The following is a 19,338-nucleotide window of genomic DNA, read 5'->3' as shown; positions in this document are numbered from 1 at the left end:
CTACCCCAGAGGGTTTTGGGCGCTCCATTGTTGTATACATTTAAGGCCAGGATGGACAGAGTTTTAGTCTCAAGGAATTAAGGGATAGGGGGAGCAGGAAGGAAAACGGAATTGAAGCCCAAGATCAACCATGATGGCATAGAATGGGGGGGCAGCCTTGATGGGCTGTGTGGTCTACTCCTGCTCGTATTTCTTATGTCTTTATATTCTTATTACCACCCATGATCTAGTCGTAGATTTGCTAGCATTCAGAATTTTGTTGATTGAACATTCCAAGTCTCGTGGTAGTGATCGATATGGCTGGAGGATCTGTCAGCTTGCATTGCTGAGGCACAACAATACTCATTCTCCAGGTTTGGGCAAGGCCAGTTGTGGGGTGTTGATGGGGCTTGAAGACAGAATTCTGATCTCTGATTCAGGAGAAAGCTCGCAGGGGTGGCTATGGCTTCCGGATGAGATCCGCTGATAGGAAAATACTTTGAATGGGCTATGGCAGTAAGTGGGAAGAGAGGCAAAACGCGGACGTGGGCTGCAATGAGCTGAGCCGAGAGGTTTGGAGAGGCGTGGTGAGTTACAGTCTGAGATAAATCAGACATACAGTCACCAGGCCGCGTTTATAAAGAGGTAGCTGTGTTTCATCAACTTTCCAACAAAGGCTATGTCAATTTTGCCTCTGACATATTTATATTTCCTGACTGAGCAACATAATTAAAGCACAAAATCGATCATCAGTTGGGATGATATGAATTAGGATTTATTGCAGTGAAAACCATAACTGCACAATTTGCTTTGCAGTGCAGCTCTTGGCCCCAATACAGTTTGGTATTTTGTTATACTGCCAATGTTACTCTGACAGGTCTTTTGACAATGTCCCATCACAGAGCCACCTCTAGATAAAACATTTACTGTATCTAAAGGATCGAGACTTTTGAGTTTCATTTTCCCACAGCCAGAGCCAGAACATTGGGAGTTTTCAATGTGCTTTGAAATGGAATGTTATCTAATTGATAAGATAGGAAATTGATTGCTTTAAAGCACAAGGTGCATGGTACCAGAGAAACAGGGGAAAAAATATTGTGTATTCTTGTTGCTTTTCCAAAAAATCACATGCTTTGAAAAAGCAACAGCGGGAAATCAATAAGTTGTTAATGAAATTGTGAGTCCTACAATCTGAGCAGCTAAAGAGCAAACTGCAGCACTGTGACATTCTGTCCTGCTGAACAGGCCATTAAAATCATGTTAAATTCAGAAATCAAATGCTTCACCTGTGCACCTTGTTCTGTCATGTGCAGCTCAATCTGTTACCAAAGGAACAAATGGACCAATATCACTTTGCTTTCTGGTTTCAGTGCTTATATTTTTTTGTCGCTGGGGTGTCACGCAAGTTCAGGAGAACCAGTTCCACCCAGCAGCAGCTTGTGCTCCGCCAGGGAACCATGAAGTCGATGGGCCAAAGAATCTGAACTGAGGAAGTTGGGAAGAGGATGAAAAAAAATTGGGCACACATATGGGAGATCTTCTAGATCAGTGTCATTTACCTGATACAGAGCAAAGTGTGCTAGAGCAAAACAGGAAATTGATACATCCATCAGGGAGGATGTCTGATGAATTACAAGCTCATGTTTATGTTGGGACGGATTCTTGACAGTAAAGACATAAAAAGATAGGAGGGTTTGGCCATTTGGCCCATCAAACCTGCTCCACTATTCAATAAGATCATGGCTGATCTTCTATCTCAACTGCACCTTTAGTACCCAGAACTTTTGTCTTGAATATACTCAATGACAGCATCCACAGCCACCTGAAATAGAGAATTCCGGAAGATTCACAATTCTCCGCGTCTCAGTTCCTAATGGCCGACCCCCTTATTGAGTCTGTGACCCTGTGTCCTAGATCTCCCTGTCAGGGAAACATTTTCTAAGCATCAATAGGGGATTTCTATGGCCAACCAACAGAATTGCACTAGGATCTGCTTACCTCTGATCTTTTTTTAATCATTCCCCTCCCCCAAATAAGGGGAAAAAATTCAGTTGCCACACCGATGCTTTGGTTACTTGAGCTAAGAATTGGTAGGTGGGTGGTAGGTGTAGTCACTTAGTAAAGTCAGACTGTGATTTGAAGTCATAACCCTTTCAGAGTCTAATGTTCTGCTGCGGCAGCTGTCAGGGCTGATGCACATCACAACATTTATCTCTTGACATTGTGCCAATCCTGTTAAGGGCTACAGTGGCAGGTAATGATAGATCAACAATTTATAGACATATGATGCTGAACCATTATCACAACAAGAATCACAAGAGACCATTTTTGCAAACCTGCCCCTGATTACTAATCACCGTCTCCTCAGCAATTTAATTCAATGGCTCGTGTTCAATTGTTTTGTGTTTAATTATGTGAGTCTGTTTACTGTTGGCACTCATTGTGCTTGATTGGTTAAACCTGGGTGTGGATGCCAAGAAAAGTAAACAAACTGTAGAAAAGGTCGGAAGCTAGACTAGAACTAAAGCATGGAGTAGACATTTTAAAGCACTGTAAGTAAAAACTGTTACACACTATAGAAACTAGTCATCTCTGCATAGCTCTGAGATACAAAATATACATACAATGCACTGTATAGTCACTCAGAGGAGATGGAGACAAAGCACCTCAAGTTTGTCAATTGTGTATTTTTTAAAATATCAAATGATTGGAGCCAACACTGGGCACAAACTGCTTTGCATTTCTGCGGGAGTTCTTGAAGGAGGTGAGTACAGTCTCTCAGTGCATTCGTGCACACGGCCTACCTTGGGATTTCTTGCATACTTTCCAGTCCGAGCATCCTTGACATGGCTGATTTCCAGCAGGTCAGTCTCCTGTGGGCAAAATGGCACAGAAGAAAATAGGAGATAGTGAACAAAGCAGCTGAGCAAAGTCATGCATAATGTACTCATTACATAGATCCACAGCACACAGCGCAAGTCATCTTGACAAGCCAAGGCATGATATGTATAAATCTTCAATCCAGAAAGTTTATCACAAATATCGAATCTCATTCAGCACAGTGAAAAGTACGTTATGTAAATGTGTAATTTTACTTTATAATCTGCACACTTTCACAGAATCCCAAAGGATTGAAATCGCGTACTGCTTATTTCTACATTATTTATCTTTTATCATGTGATCAGAGAAGGCATGTATTATCTCACTTTTTTAAGTACTGCATCCAACCGCAACTAACATAAGTCAACACAAAAATATACCTAAACTTCCCCACTCTTTGACTATCAGTGAGCCAGACAGTTGTCACATTAATAGCCCCACTACATTAATCTTTTGGGATGAACTCTATCTTCCACAATACTCCTCAGATACTGAAACAGGTCCTGCCTGCATGCAGCAAGACCCGGGCAACCTTCAGGTTCAGACTGATATCTGCTGGTCTAGGATCATCTCCAACAAGAAAACATCTAACCATGGCCCATTCACCTTCAACATCCTGGGGGTTACCATTGACCAGGAACTGAACTGGACCAGCCATATAAACATTGTGCCTAAAACAGCAGGTCAGAAGCTGGGAATTCTGCAGCAAGCAACTCCACCTCCTGCCTCCCCAAAGCCTGTCTACCATCGATAAGACACAAGTCAGGAGTGTGGTGGAATACTCCCCACTTGCTTGGAAGGGAGCAACTCCAAAAACACTTGAGAACCTTGACACCATTCAGGTCAAAGCAGCCTGTTTGATCGACACCCCATCCAACACAAGTGCACCAAGACAGCAGTGTGTACCATCTAAGGATGCACTCCAACAATTCACCAAGGCTCCTTTGACAGTACTTTCTAAACCCACAGCTTCTGCAACCTAGAAGGACAAGGGCAGCAGATGAATGGGAACACCACCACCTGCAAGATCCCCTCCAAGCCACTCACCATCCTGGCTTGGGACTATATCGCTGTTCCTTCGCTGTCGCTGGGTCAAAATCTTGGAGCTCCCTCCCTAACAGCACTGTGGGTGTACCTACACCACATGGCTACAGTGGTTCAAGAAGGTGGCTCACCACCACATTCTCAAGGGGAATCAGGGATGGGCAATAAATGCTGGCCTAGCCAGAGATGCTGACATCCCATGGACACATCTTTTAAAAATTAAATGTTCTATATAATTTTGTTTTTCTAATTGTTCAGCTTCTTCTTCAGTGACTTCCTTTTACCTAAATTTTGAATTTCATGTAATTTTTTCATTTACTCACGTACCATAAATGTAACTGTCAAGGTTCACTATAGTAAGAAAGCTCCATTGAGTCTTAAAAATAACTCATCCAGAGTAAGTGTGCCTCTAAAAATATTTTTATATAGAGAGAATGTCAAGTGGGCACAGACACATTAGAATGCTTTCACAGTGATTTGGACTTAAATGTTTCAGGATAGCTCGACATCCACTTTCACAGCAGCTGACAGTTTTGTCACAGAATTAAAGCAAAAGTTAGCAGTGTGCACGCCTATTAAGGAAGAGGAGGGGTGGGTGGTAGACTGGGCAAAAACAATTTGCATTTATAAAGTGCCTGTACACATAGGAAAACATGCCAAGGTTCTCACAAGGTCATAATCGGACAATATCTGAGACACCAGCCACATTAAGAAATATTCGGAGAGGTGACGAAAATCACCTCAAAGAAGTGCTCAAAGAGGTAGATTTTAAGGACCGTCCTAAAGGAGGAGAGGGATAGAGAAGTGGAGAGGTGTGGGCAGTGAATTCCAGAGCTTGAGCCCCAGGCAGCTGAAAGCTTGACCGCCAACCGTGGAGTCAAGGGAATCAGAGATGAATAAGATTTGGAGGAATGCAAAGTACTTGGAGGCGTTTACACAGATAGGAAATGGTGAGGCAGAGAGAGTTGAAGTGCAGAGGAGCACTTTAAATTTGAGAGCTTGTTGGGCTGGGAGGCAAAGTAGGTCAACGAGGACAGGGGCGATGGGCAAACGGATTTGAGTCTCAGTAATGCCAGTTTCGAAGCACATTACTGACACAGTGCTTGCTGTGGTTAACTCTGGGAAAATCCCATGCACGAGATTTTCAGTTGTGAATCTGTCAACACCCAAGGCATTGCCTTGAGCCAAAAACGTAAGCATGCTGGCAGCAAGCTGTGTTCATCACAAGGGTCACAGGGCACTGCTTAGGTCCAAGTTCATTGCCCTATTGCCACTGATGCAGCTCACTACAGGGATATAATAACAGGGTCCCAGTCTTAACTTGTGTTTGTCTATAGATTAACTCATGCAACACAAAACACTTTCTTTCCCTCCATGATCTTGCCGTTCCCCATCTCTATAACTTCCAACTTCCTGATCTTCACTTACTGAGGTGAACATCTCGCGCTGGAGTACGCTTCCTTGCCCATTGCCTTGGTGACCATCTGACTGAGGCTCATCCATTCAGGGGTCAATGGAAGTGATGAAGAGTGTCAACCTTGGGCTGATTTTATCCACTGTTTAGTCACGGGACACCGAAGACCAATTCTCAGTGTCCCACCAATGCCCTAGCTGGGGTCACCTACAGCCAACAGATGAAATGAATTTCCTTGCCTGCTCAGTACCATATTGCCAATGCATTTACTGCTATTGGGCTTCCATAACATATTGGCATTTCAGGAATACCTCAATGTAGGGAATATGACACAACATTTAAAAAAAAAATTTTGACAGACCAGAATTGTTGCCCCTTTTAGAAGTTAACATGTTTCTGTCGATTCCGATTTTTAGTGCCAATGGCTTGACAGTTCAAGGTTTCCAATTATAAAATACATCAATTAATTTTGGTCAGGAGCCTTGCCATTTTGAACGTTGGCTAAATGAGCAGACCTGCAGCTGCACATGCCCACCCACCTGTGGCCTGTTCCTTTAAGCTGTGACAAATAGGATAGGCACAGGTTCATTGGAGGTCTCGTGGCGTAGTGGGTAGCGATCTCTATTTCTGAGCCAGAAGATCTGGGTCCCACCACAGGACTTGATGGCTAAGGAAGATATCAACCTGTAAATCCTTAAACATACACTAATGGCAGGTGGCAAGAGTGGGAAAGATTCCCGGTCAGCCATTTGGTGGAAAGAATTTTGGAGCCTCTCCCATCACTATCCATAGCTCCAGGCTACAACATGCATGGAAACGTGAATGTTGCCACAGCAACTCAGGCTCCTCGAGTGAAGTACAGCACATCACCATTGTCATGTCTGACCCTCCAGCTGATTGGCAGAAAGATAAATACCGGAGAAGTTAAATACATTTTGGTTTTATTATTTTTGTTAATTGGTTTGTTGAAAAAAACGTCTTGGTGGCAGGCATCAAATAGTGGCGACAACATAAATAAAACAAGTAATCAAACTTCATAACAGTTGTAGAAAAATCAGTAAAGTAAAAATAAAGTATAAAATAATAGGACGATTGCACAATTGTGAACATTTAAGCGTGCAAATATTTATAAAATGTTGCATAATGCAGGTCTCATTGATTTACAGAATAGAAATGCAAGGTCGGCTGCACCCAGCATTTTGTACTAAAGTTTAGAAGTCACGTGTCATCAGCTGGAGTTTGTTAAATTCTTAATCATTTACATATTATTTATGAGTTTTACAAAGTAGGGGGTTGTCTCATAGTCTATTCATTCTTATTTGTGCAATTGTGTTTTTTATCCTTAATTCCGTCGCTCATTGACATCCAGGTGGTTTGGCAAGAGATATGGGCAGGGCATGGTGAGTTTCAAGAGTTTCCTAGTGAAAATCAGACAGTGTTTTTCTTGCCTTTCAGCAAGGGGCCACATATATTCAGTTGTTTGATTGTGCCAGAGTAACTTAGGTATGCGGTACCTAGGATCAGTTTCAGTGCTCGTCTCTGAATGCTCTCGAGCTTGTTCACATGCTCTTTGGTATTCACTGCGTATTCAACAATGTGTTTAATAGTTACGTAAAATGCATTGAAAAGGTCGGTTTGAAATTGTGAAGCTTGAGTAAACATAGCATGTGAAGCCTTCCATTTGCTCTCTTGAGCATTTCCTGCACTTGGCAATCCCATTTGAGATCACTTTGAGTATAGATTCCAAACAGTTTAATGCACACTTATTGCATAATCTCAGCATTGCCTAAGTTGATGAGAGGGGGACCAGGAGGGTTGCAGATGAAGCAAAATTCTATAGCGTTGCACTTTAGCTGGTTCAGTCTCATGATTCATTGATACTCAGTGCTTGGCAATTATAAAGCATCTGAATTCAACTCTACATCCAAGGCTAATAAAAAGGGGTTTAAATGTCAATTTACTCCCTTAATGACAGACTCTCCAAAAGATTTCTCTGACGTAGCTTTTGCATTTCCTTTTTTTGTTGTGCATACATTTATCCTGGCCAGGATTTTCCGGTGGTTGGGCAGGCTCGGCGGGCTGGCCTGGGAGAGGTCGGGAAGCTGACCGCTAGCTCTGATCGGGCTCTGACTGCGATTTCATGCTAGCTGGCCAACTAAAGGCTGCTGTGCTCAGTGCTGCTGGGGTGGGCGTGGGAGGAGGATGAGCGCTGTTGCACATGCGCGCGCATGTGCACAGTAAAAGCTCCCTGAAGGACAGAGCTGCCTCAGGAGCTGAAGAATTTTGAAAATAAAAAGATAAAGAATTTAAAAATGATAAGAACATGTTCCCTCGTGTGACTCTGTCACATGAGCAGGGACATGTTAGAAATTAGTTTGAAATATATTTTTTGTAAATCACTTGAACGAAACCACATCCTACACATGGATGAAGCTTCACATAAAATGCAAAGGCCGCTTGGCACTTTCCCCTGCCTGCCAACCGTAAGGATGGACAGGCAGTGAAAAATGTAATTTCATTATTACTTTAATGGCCTTAATAGGTCTGTTGTTTGTTGACGTGCATGCTGCCCACTCCCACGCTTCCCCGCCGACGTCACCACACATTGTTTTACGCTCAATATACGAGCGAAATATTCTGCCCCACATATTTATGTTCAAAAGCTCTTTCTGTTATGTTTATGAGAGGAGGTTCCACAACTTCCAATGCCTGGAGAACAGCAGAACCTAGCTGGTCAGATAGTGAAATTTTAAGCACTTCCCCTCAGCAAGATTTGAGTCGAGATACCCACTACCTCTCGGAGATCGTTGCACTGAGGCGTCAACTTAGTTTGTGAAACAATGCAGATTTCATAGAAGCTTCCGGGACAAAAGGAAGACATTCGGCCCATTCTGTCAGTGCAGGCTCTTTGAAAGAGCAGTTGTGCTTAGTCCCCACATCCTCTCTTTTCATTTGCAGGTTATATTTCTACCTAAAAGGCAACAATGTGGGAAAAGCACATCATTACAGTAACCTCAGATTTCCTTGACTCAAGCATACATTACTGGTCTTACAATACACATCATGGGTTATCTGAAAAAAATATGTATTTAGGAAAAGAAAAAAGATGATTACATTCATAATTGGCACTCTGTGGAAGTGAAGTTGTACGCAGTTACAGGGCAGGACTGACAGCTATTTATACAAAAGGACCAATAATGCACAATTAGGCATCTGAGGGAAGAGCGAATTTCCTTGACACTTCAACATCACTTTTAAAAGATGGATTAAAAGTGACTTTATCGAAGACAGCATCACAACAGTCATATTCCATAGTATGGAAGGAGTGTGTAGGTGTGTATGTGTGTCTTGTAGACAGAATGCAGGCTGAGAACCTGGTTAGAGGATAGGAATTCTGGACTGTGTGACTCACTCCAGGCTTCTTCTGTGCCTACTGATGGCTGGCTTAGTACTGACTCCAGACGAAGCCTGTTAACAGGCTGCCAGGCTTCATTTGGGAAAGATGGACAAAAGGGAGAGAGCTAGGGTGACTGGTACCAAGAAAATGAGAGAAGAATAATTTATTTTAACCTAGGGGGCAAGAGGAGAAAACATAGATAACCATATCCGTAGAAATCTCAATCAAGAAGTGAAATTCTGTTTGTGTGCAAGTGACAGTGTTGACTGATCAAATCCTTTGAAATTTTCATAAATGCCGTGCTATTTAAAAATGACATCTAGTCTGCTGTCAATTATCACAGCATCTGAGGTCTTGCTGAAATATGGAACAATGTGATACTACACAGATACAAAACCAGGAGTTCCATTTCACAATTCAGGCTCAGTCAAGGCTGAGACAGACAGAAGCAGTCAGAGAGGCAGACAGAGAGAGAGAGAGAGAGAAAGGCAGACCCATATCGATCATCCAGATGTGGTGCTAAACCAAGGCCCCATCTGCTCTCTGAGGTGGATGCAAAAGATCCCCTGGCACTATTTTGAAGAAGAGCAGGGGAGTTATACCAATCCTGGCCAATATTTATCCCTCAATCAACATCACAAAAACAGAATATTCTTGTCAGTGTCACATTGCTTTTTTTGTGGGATCTTGCTGTGCATATGTTGGCTGTCACGTTTTCCACATTGCGACAGGCGCTAACATTTCAAAAAGTGCTTCATTGCTGCTTTGAGACATCATGGAGCGTGCTATATAAATGCAAGTCTTTCTCTTTAGTTTAATAGGTTTATGATTGCACTGGGATAAGAGTGTTTATATATTGAATATATATCGAATATATCGAATATCCCTGCATTTGCAGAATTCATATAATGTTGACTTGTCTAGAGTGAGTAGCGGACAACTGCTGTCCCTGTCACACCAACCACCAGTAGACTGCTATCACTCCATAGGTATGTCCTATGTTTCACTCCTATCGCCGGACACACTGGGACAAATAAGTTCAGGATTCTTTGCTATGCAAGAAACTCCCAAGCTACTGCTCTGCAGCTTTGAACCATTGGCTTTCTGTTCCTAAAGCTTGACATCAGCAGATAGTTGGCTGTGCAACCAGACAAGAATTGGACATGGCTTCTTCCACAGGCCTTAGTTCTTCAGGGACATCATGGAGAGCTGAACAATCACTGTCAGGCTGTTATTCAAAACTACAAATCATCAAAAGGGAGCTACATCAATGAAAGCCAAATGCAAACCTTCTGTGCAATCATTTATTTTAATGCTTAAAATGTTAGAGGAACCATTTTTCATTACAGGTTGTCTCAGTGAGCCATATAATAATAGAATTATACAACAGAGAATGTGGCCATTTTACCCATAGTGCCTGTGCCGCCTCTTTTCTAGAGCTATCCAGTAATCCCATTCGCTTTTTCTTTCTCCACAGCCCTGTAAATGTTTTAGCTTCAAACATTTATCCAATTCTCTTTTGAAACTTACTGTTGAATCTGCTTCCAATACCATTTCAGGCAGTGCATTCCAGGTCACAACAACTCATTGTGGAAATCATGTTTCCTCATGTCCCCTCTGGTTCTTTTGCCAATTACCTTAAATCTGTGTGCTTTGGTTACCACCCCTTCTGCCACTAGAAACAATTTTGCTTTGTTTACTCTATCAAAACTCTTCCTGGTTTTGAAATTTTTGAACATCTCGATTAAAGCTCCTCTCAATCTTCTCTGCTCAGAGAACCCCAGCTTCTCTACTCTCTCCACATAACTGAAATCCCTGGTAGCGTTTTAGTAAAACTCCTCTTAAAAGCTTGAATTGCCATCCTTCTTGAAGTGCAGTACCTAGAATTGAACACAACACTCCATCTGTGGCCTAATCAGTCACACTACGGTACATCTGTAAAATGATAGTTTATAACACATCCATTCAAGGATTCAAAACAACACGTGTTTTGCGTTGAAAGATTCCAACAGCTCATGGATAGTTCTGTAGGTAGTTCTTACATCTGTTGTCTATTCACATCACAATAATGCTGTCTGCTTGACAGCTGACTAGAATCCTGCCAATTAGACGTTGAAGCCAGAGTGGAGGTGATAGGACTCGTGGATCAGTAACTCCCAAATACTTCTTTTACACAGAGGTAAGTGTTTTTTTATAGCACTTCCCTTCATACACTTCCACTGAGTGCAAGGGCCAGTGGAACATTCAACTTGCCTAAGGCATGGTGTCTTTTATACATTCCTAAGTGCTTCCATTGCTTTCAACTGGAGAAAGAGGAGCTGTCAAAGAATTCTCCTGCTGAAGATTTGCCTCCCAGACAATATTGTTACAACTTGAATGGAGTGCAATGATTTTAACACCAGAAAAAACAGAACAGGTTGTAAAATTTCACCTCACCACAATATTTTTAAACCACCACAGGCGGAATAGACTGAATGGTCTCCTCAGGTGCCACATCATTCTAAGCTTCTATGAGAGGAAGGCTCCTTCCCCTAATCATTACTGAAATGTGAACTCTCCCTTGCTTCTAATGCGCAGGGCAGGGACTAACTCCCATTCTGTCTCCTTTATCCATGTCACTAGTTTCTGCTATTGCTTAAGTCATGGAAATGATGATGTAAGATGTGGTGAAAGGTCACTGTCGTTTAATGTCAGCAACATTCCCCCAAAATGGGAAAAAAAATCAGCAGGCATAAGCAAAATTATTTAAGATCATGAAGGATCAAGGCAGAGTTGATAGAGACAAACTGTTCCAGTTGGCAAAAGGATCGAGGACCAGAGGACAGGTGAATGGCAACATGAGGGAGAACTCTTTTTTTAAGGAATGAGTGGTTAGGATCTGGAATGCGCTAGCTGAGAATGGGGTGGAGACAGGATTCAATTGCGGCTTTCAAAAGAGAATTGGTTAAACATCTGAAGAGGGAAAGAATTACAGGGAAAAGGCAGAGTTGTGAAACTAGCTGAGTTGCTCTTGTAGAGAGCTGGTACAGAGTCGACAGGCTGAATGGCCTCCTTCTGTGCTACAACCATTCAATGATTCAATACTGAGTGTGAATTAGCAGCAACATAACTGTTCCACAATGATGGATCATGTCAGAAACCTGTTTACACTTCAATTATCATTTAAATGACTTTGGAATTATTTCAGACTTTACACCATTCATCTTGTTAGATTCTAACTAATGGTCCAACTACTGTACTGGCTTAGGGCAGTCAGCTAGAGGCTGCAGATACATACTTGTTCTCAAATACAACAGCCCAATCAATCTGTGTTGGTGTTTATTTTCCACATGTGCCATACTCCTGACCCCATGTGCCTACAGTGCCCCTTTTACCCAATTATCTTCAACCACCCATCCAACCTATCCTTAGACATTGGCATGATTACTACTCTGAAGATCAATTCCATGCATATCCAACATTGCCCATTCAGAGTAGAATTATTTTTTTTTAAAATGTACCATCTTCCAGTTTTTTTCCCCATTCCACCATCTTCTTAAGATCGCCTCGTCGCTTCCTGGGGCCCTCTGAATTATTTACAATGCATTCCACTTTGGTATCATCAGCAAATTTGGACACCACCCTCTCTAACCCTCTATTCGATGTGCATGTGCAGTGAACTTAAGGAGTTCCAGGTTAGAAGTGCTTTTCGCTTTCAATCGCTCTTGACAAACTGCCCTTAAATCCCACTCTCCATCTACTCATTTTGTTACAATTATGAAGCGTATAAGATTATATTTTGGGACTGTAGCTTTAAATTTAGAGTAACTGTGACTAATTCTGAAGTCCGCCTGACATGGGTGGTTTGATTGTTAAGTGATTAAAGGAAGGCTTAAATTGTACAAGGGATTTACACTTGGAAATAATGGCAACAGTCTCTGAGTTTACAATGAGCAGATTCTGAATCTCCTAAAGTCCCAGAAAGGTGTTGAAAGTATTGGGTTATAAACAGCTGTGCTGTAAAGGGTCCATTTACTTCTAAGATGAAAGGGAATTGGGATCAAAGATAGTTAATTAGCATTTCTATCTGGATACTAGGTTAATATGTTTCACATTGCAATTGTTGGAGGGAGGGGGTGGGTGGATGGGGGAGCCATTTTTGAGATCAGGTTAGAGGCTTCCCTACATTTCAATGAGTATCACAGGCAGATAGCAGTTTTGTGTGGTCAGCAGAGAGAAAAGGCTGCTTGGCTTTGTGAGCTACCACAGCCAGGCATGGGAGGGAGACGGTCCACAGTCGATGAGATGTATGCTGCACCATTCTGGAAGATTCATCCTAACATGGCCAGGGAGTTGAAGAATCATCGGAACAGGCTTTACTGCTAGTGGTGAATTTAAGGAACTCTCCAAAAACTGAGGAAAGCATCTGGAGATGGTCGCTCAAAGTTACTATTTGGCAAAATGGCGGCACAGGAACCCAAGGTGGGTTCAACTGTGGACTGTTTGCCATAAGGACCGTAATTCCAAGAGAAGTGCAATGGGTGATAAATACAAAAGGGGATGTCACTTTCTGTAGTTAAAATATAAGTTGCCTCCAAAACAAAAATAGCATTCAGTCAATAGTGCTTTTTAGTTATTTGTTACAGTAAAAATTTTAAGACATGGGGCAGAATTTTACCTTCGGTGTGCGGGTGTGTGCCCGACACGCCGGAATGTGATGATGTCAGGCACACGATATTTTGTTCGGTGGCCGCATGCTGATGATTGATGGGCCTATTAAGGCCATTAACTGGGTAATTAGCCAGAATTTTACACTGCACGTCCAACCTTATGATTGGCGGGCAAGCAAAAAGGCCAAGTAACCTTTACGATTTTTAGGAAACCTCATCCACCAGCGGGATGACGTTTCCTGAAGCTATTACAAATTAAATAAAAAGTTTCATTTCAACTTAAAAACATGTCTCATCTCAGGTGTCACAGTCACACATATGCGCAAAAGGGCACTTCAATCTCCCTGAGGCACAGAGCTGCATGGAGACACAGTCACATGAGGGGACATGTTTCACTGAATTTTTCTGCTCTTTATTAATTTTTTCATAAAGCGCTTCAATCTCCTTGGGGCAGCTCCGCGCCTCAGGGAGATTGAAGCGCTCGTTCGTGTGCATGCACGAACTGTGCGCTAGGCCTGGCTCTCCCTCTTCCCTACGCCCGCACAGGCAGCGCTCAGCGCTGCAGCTCGTGATCCAGGCAGGGCGGGCCTTCCTTGGCCCACACGCGTGAAATCACATTGCGGAGCTGATCGCAGGCAGCCGTCAGCTCCGTGACCACTGCACCCACTCCGGCTGAGCTCTGCCCAACGAATGGAAAATCCTGGCCATGAAATCTTGTTGGGCCATCCTTTCGAACTGGAAGTTTGAATCGCTTTCTAAAAATTGTCAAGTCTCTCACTTCTAAGCACTTTCTAAGTCCATTCATTACCCTTCTGCTTATTCCTTATCCCTTGATCATCTTCAGTAGTCCCCTACACAATACAGGGACCACTTCCACATCTGTCACCTCCCTAATGAACTCTGATCAGGGTTGTCAAGCACGATCCTCCATTCTGAAATCTGTGCCGGCTGCTTGTAATTATTTTCTCTTTATCTAGATATTAAAAATGCATTAAATATGCAGTTATGACTCTGAACTTTAAATCAATGAATGCTTTCACCAGCAATGCATTAGTTCCAAGTTAAAAATAGCAGAGATGGCTTTGCTGTAGAATAGAACAGTCTACAACTGCCTGGGGCAGCATAGCACTAAATTAAGTTCTGACTAACCATGGCTCAGATGGCTAGAATTTCACACAACTTTGCCTATTTCCTATTAAAATACCACATAATAATAAATAGTTTTATGTTATTTGCGCTACGCTTAATGCCCTTTCAGCTCTGCAGAATCAGATCCAGAGGACAGACAGCATCATAAAACCAATACACAATATGGTTATCCAACCATAAAGTAAAAATTGTACATATCCTATCTGTTGACAGGTCCATGGCCTGAACTATTAGCTCTGTTTTTCTCTTCACAGCTGCTGTCTGACATGCTGAGCGTTTTCTGGTTTTATTTCAGCTTTTCAGTATCTGCAGTACGTTTTTGCTTTCGCACCGCCTGTCATGTTCATTTGCTCCTCCGTTGCACTGAAGCTCTGAACGTATTTGTGCTCCATTTTCTCTTAGAGCGGTGATTTTTAAAAAAAATTTCCATGTGGCTTTCTAACCCATAACTGGAACACTGGGGGAACATGGAGTGATTCCAAAGCAAACAATGTCTAGCACAAACGCTCAGGGGCTGAAATGACCTCATAAATTACAATGTGGGCCATGGATGACCTATGGAATACATGGTATGGTGTGCAAAGGATGTATATGTGCTTAATGAAGGCAGCAAGGTGCATCCACAACAGCTCATGCGAAGATCATACTGCGCGCTAGGTGGAGAAGTTGCACTGTGCTGAATGACTTTCTGGCATGGATGAAGTCCATCCTGATTCATTGTTGTGTGTGCCCCACCAGGTTTTCACGCCTGTCTGTTCTGCTACATTAAGTCGTAAATGAGCCTTCTTATGACTGTTGTGCTTACTTAGCAATATGAATAAAAGATGCATCTGATCATACTCCTCGTGTGGAGCATCAATACTAGCCTGTCTGGCTGCCTGTCCAGTTTCTGTGCTGTAACTATGCTTTGTAATCTCTTCCTCTTCTCACACCCACCACCCCCCAAACCCCCAAGCCACAGCAGTGATTTTTCAGATGTCGAGAAGTGTCAAATAGGCGCCCCAATTGATGATAAATGAGTGAAAGCTCGCCTAATGTGCTGACATGCTGCACAGACCAGGAGTGTTCCCAGTTCAATCTCTCTGCTTGGGGTGGGTTAGTTGATCTCAGCTGAGGTGGTCCTAAGAGCCTCAATCTCTCCGAGCTAGGATGAAGAATGCTTGGACAGAATTAACTCAAGCCCCTGATGGCTACCCAGTGAATTCTGCTCAAAGATCGTGTGTGGGTCTTGATCCAGTTGATGCTAACTATGTTTGACATGGCTGCCAGCACTTAATGGCTTGGTTAAAACACGAAGAGGGATCACTCCCACAAGGCATTTGGAGGACACTCAGGGATGAGGAAAAGTCATAGCGTTGCCAAGCCTCCAGGATTGGCCTGGAGTCTCCGGGAATTGAAGATCAATCTCCAGGACACTGCTGTGTGCAACCCTGGAGAAAAATCACTGGGACATTAAAAACGTTTTTTTTTGGCATTTTCTTTGACATTTTTCTTTACCAGACATAAAAATATTGAAAATGAGGGGGAAAGGTTGTCTGGCTGACAGTCAAGCATCACACAATTGGGTAATGCGTCTTTTTGCTTTCCAGTTGGTGTAGGAAGGCAGTACGTCACAAGGATGGGTGTCTTGGCCGAGTAATGGCTGGAGTGTGGGGGCAAGTCATGCAATGAAACCTGTGGCAATATATTTAAATCACAGTTGCAATCCAAGGAAAGGAATGGGTGCTACATGATAGGGCATGGTGTTGAAGCTGTATTTCTGAATAGGACCAAGTATATTGAGGGGATTAAAGGTGAGGATGGAAATCTTGACATCAATTCATCAGGGAAGGAAGGAGCTAATGTGGCTGAATGAAGAGAGTGGGGCACTTCAAGCAGGAGAGGATTACGTCCATTCAGCCCATCAAATCTGTGCCAGCTCTGTAGTGAGCAATCCAGCCTGTTCCCATTCTCCCATTCTATCCCAGTAAACCCTGTGCGGAAAGACGGAGAGGGTAGCTGTGGGGGTAGTGAAGGAACAGCAGGATGAGGGAATGAGTGGCATTTGCAAAGCTGTATGCGAATCAGGGAGGGGTAATGCTTTGGAGATGGCAGCCAGCAATTTCCACCACGAGCTGGGTGAGGCGTGGGGGGGTTTTTCCAAAGCTCAACCCAGCATCAAGTAGAAAGCCAAAGGTTGTGCCCCACTGTGTTCAGGCACAGTGGGCAGCCAAGAACATGGTGGAGGCGGCGACACATTTGGCGCCGGTGGGAGACGAGCAAGGCAGGAGCCGCCCACGGGGAGACTGAAGCACCTGTCCATTCACGGTGACAGGCTCATGCTACACGGGCCGAGAATTTTCAGCCCCGCCTCCGGTGGGCATCGTGGCAGGCATGGCGGGAAAATTCGGAAAGCTGTACTTTTCGCCGATGCTGCCAGACCTGCTGAGTTTTTCCAGGTAATTCTGCTTTTGTTTTGGATTTCCAGCATCCGCAGTTTTTTTGTTTTTATCTCTGTACTTTTCCTGTCCCGCCTGTGGCGACACGTGCCAGTCGCTGGGCTGGAAAATCCTGGCCATGGAATCCAGGGACTTTCAAATGCCAAATGAGGTTGGAAATGGTGGCAGTGTGCGCCATGCTCTGATCATTCCCTTGGTTGCAAGCGCCAAAGAGATTTAGCCAAGGTAAGCTGGTGACTTTTGTGGGGCAGAAAGGACTAGGATCTCACAATAACGACCCATGTTACTGCCATGCCAGGGCTCTCCTGCCCATATTGACCTTGGTGGGCACCCAATAGTGGCCAGCCTCAAGCCACTAAGCTGTGTTGCAATGCCCATTTGGCTCCTCGAGGCTTACCAGCCTACTCTAAATGGAGCTGGCATCTCAAAATCTTTGCCATGGGGTACAGGTAAGCTCAGTCCACCAGATAATCGTAGAAATGTTAAAACCTGACCCCACTGGCTTTGAGCTCAGTGCAATCATTATATAAGAACCGGGTCCTCCATTCAATGAAATCAGGGCTGACTTGCGGCCTAGCTCCATTTACTGATCTTTGTTTCTTATCCCTTCATATCTTTGGCTAACAAAAACCTACCTATCAGTTTTAAAATGAATTGATCTAGCATCAACGTTCCAAACTTCCATCACCTTTTGTGTGTACAAATGTTTCCTAGTTTCACTCCTAAAATGTCTGCTCCAATGTTTCAGTCTTGTCCCCCAGTCCTAAATTCCCTAACCACACAGAAAAAGTTTCTCTCTGTCTAGCTCTATCAGTTACACAAATGAACTGTGGATTAGCATCAGCAGCTCGACAAATTCACAAGATGTGTGATATGATGCAAGAGGACGTTTATTCACCGCTTCAATGACGTTTCCACAAATCCTAAAAGACCAGCCAATAAACCTGTAGGTCAGGAAATGACTGCTAGCGTTTGCTCAGACTCTGGTAGTCACTAAGCTAATGGCTGGGTTCTGTTTATGGCTGATTACATTTACCTTTTCTGGTTTGATCCATTAAGCCAGACGTTGGAAAGGTTCCAGAAGATTTTTAAGTGATGATGGGTCTTTTAATGAGCTCCACATGACAAAACAAAGACAGCTATTTCGCATCACCATTTCCAGGAGGTTAGATAGTCCTAAAATGGTGCAGTTGGTTGTGGTATGTAAACTAGTCATATACTGTGACGGAGCATCCGCTCATTCCTTCCAATGTGTTGGCAGATGGTGTTGAGGAACATTGACGAAACAACAACAAAAATAGCACAAGAGGAAACCCAACATGTTCAATTTTGAGGTGGAAAGTGAAGAAAGGACATATACGGGGAGACGGTGGCGTAGGGATAAGTCACTGGGCTAGAAATCCAGAGGCTATTACTCTGGGGACATGGAACAAAATAATCAAGGGGCAGGTGTAGGCCATTTCGCCTACCAAGCTGATCATTCATTTCAATGCCTTTTTCCCCACACTATCTCCATATCCCTTTATGTCATTGACAAATTTCTAAATATCAATCTCTGCTTCAAACTTGCTCAGTGACTGAACTTCCACAGTACTCTGGGGTAGAGAGTTCCAAAGATTCACAAAACTGGGTTACAAAAGAAAATCTACTCATCCCGGTCCTAAGTGGCTTCCCCTTATTTTGAAATTGTGTCCCCTGGTTCTAGACTTCCCAACCAGGAGAAACATCTTACCTGCATCTACCTTGGCTATCCCTTTAAGTATCTTGTGGGTTTCAATGAGATCACCTCTCATTCTTTGAAACTCAGAGAATACTGGCCCAGTTTCCCCAATTTCTCTTCATAAGATAGTCCTGCCATCCCAGGAACAAGACTGGTGAGCCTTCAGTGCACTCCCTCAATGGCAATAATGTCCTTCCTAAGGTAAGGGGACAAAAAGTGTACACAATACTCTAGGTGCGGTCTAACCAAGGTTCCATACAATTGACTCAAGGCTTCCCTACCCCTGTACTCAAATCCTCTTGTGATAAAGGCTAACGTACCATTAACCTTCCGAATTGCTTGCTGCATCTGCATTATAGCCTTCAGTGACTCACTGACGAGGACACCCAGGTTTCTTTGCAAATCTACACTTTCTAATCTTATACCATTTAAGAAGTACTCTGCACACCCATTCCTCATACCAAAGTAGATAACCTCACACTTTTCCATGTTACTTTCTGTCTGCCTCCTTAGCCACTCACTAAGTCTGTCCAAATCCTCTTGAAACCGCGTTGCATCTTCTTCATAACATACATTCCCACCTGACCTTGTGTCATCCTTGGTTGAACACGAGTTCAAATCCCACCATGGTAGCTGGTGGAATTTTTAATTCAATTAATAAATCTGGA

The 19,338-nt window shown here is 43.2% G+C and overlaps 1 protein-coding gene across 4 annotated transcripts in view; it reads right to left on the bottom strand.

Annotated features, from left to right (window-relative positions):
- The window catches only part of LOC121290931 (1-phosphatidylinositol 4,5-bisphosphate phosphodiesterase beta-1), an 802,698-nt gene that overhangs the window by 597,440 nt on the left and 185,920 nt on the right, over positions 1 to 19,338 (bottom strand). For all 4 annotated transcript variants that reach the window (XR_005945906.1, XR_005945910.1, XM_041211986.1 and 1 more), the window contains exon 3: positions 2,784 to 2,852. Coding sequence is in view for 2 of the 4 variants with exons in the window: in XM_041211986.1 (XP_041067920.1) it covers positions 2,784 to 2,852 (69 nt within the window). In the remaining 2 variants the exon portion in view is untranslated. The remainder of the gene's footprint in view (positions 1 to 2,783; positions 2,853 to 19,338) is intronic.

This window comes from Carcharodon carcharias, chromosome 2 (genome assembly GCF_017639515.1).
Source record: "Carcharodon carcharias isolate sCarCar2 chromosome 2, sCarCar2.pri, whole genome shotgun sequence".
NCBI classification, from domain to species: domain Eukaryota; kingdom Metazoa; phylum Chordata; class Chondrichthyes; order Lamniformes; family Lamnidae; genus Carcharodon; species Carcharodon carcharias.
This window is presented reverse-complemented; position numbering and strand designations above follow the sequence as displayed.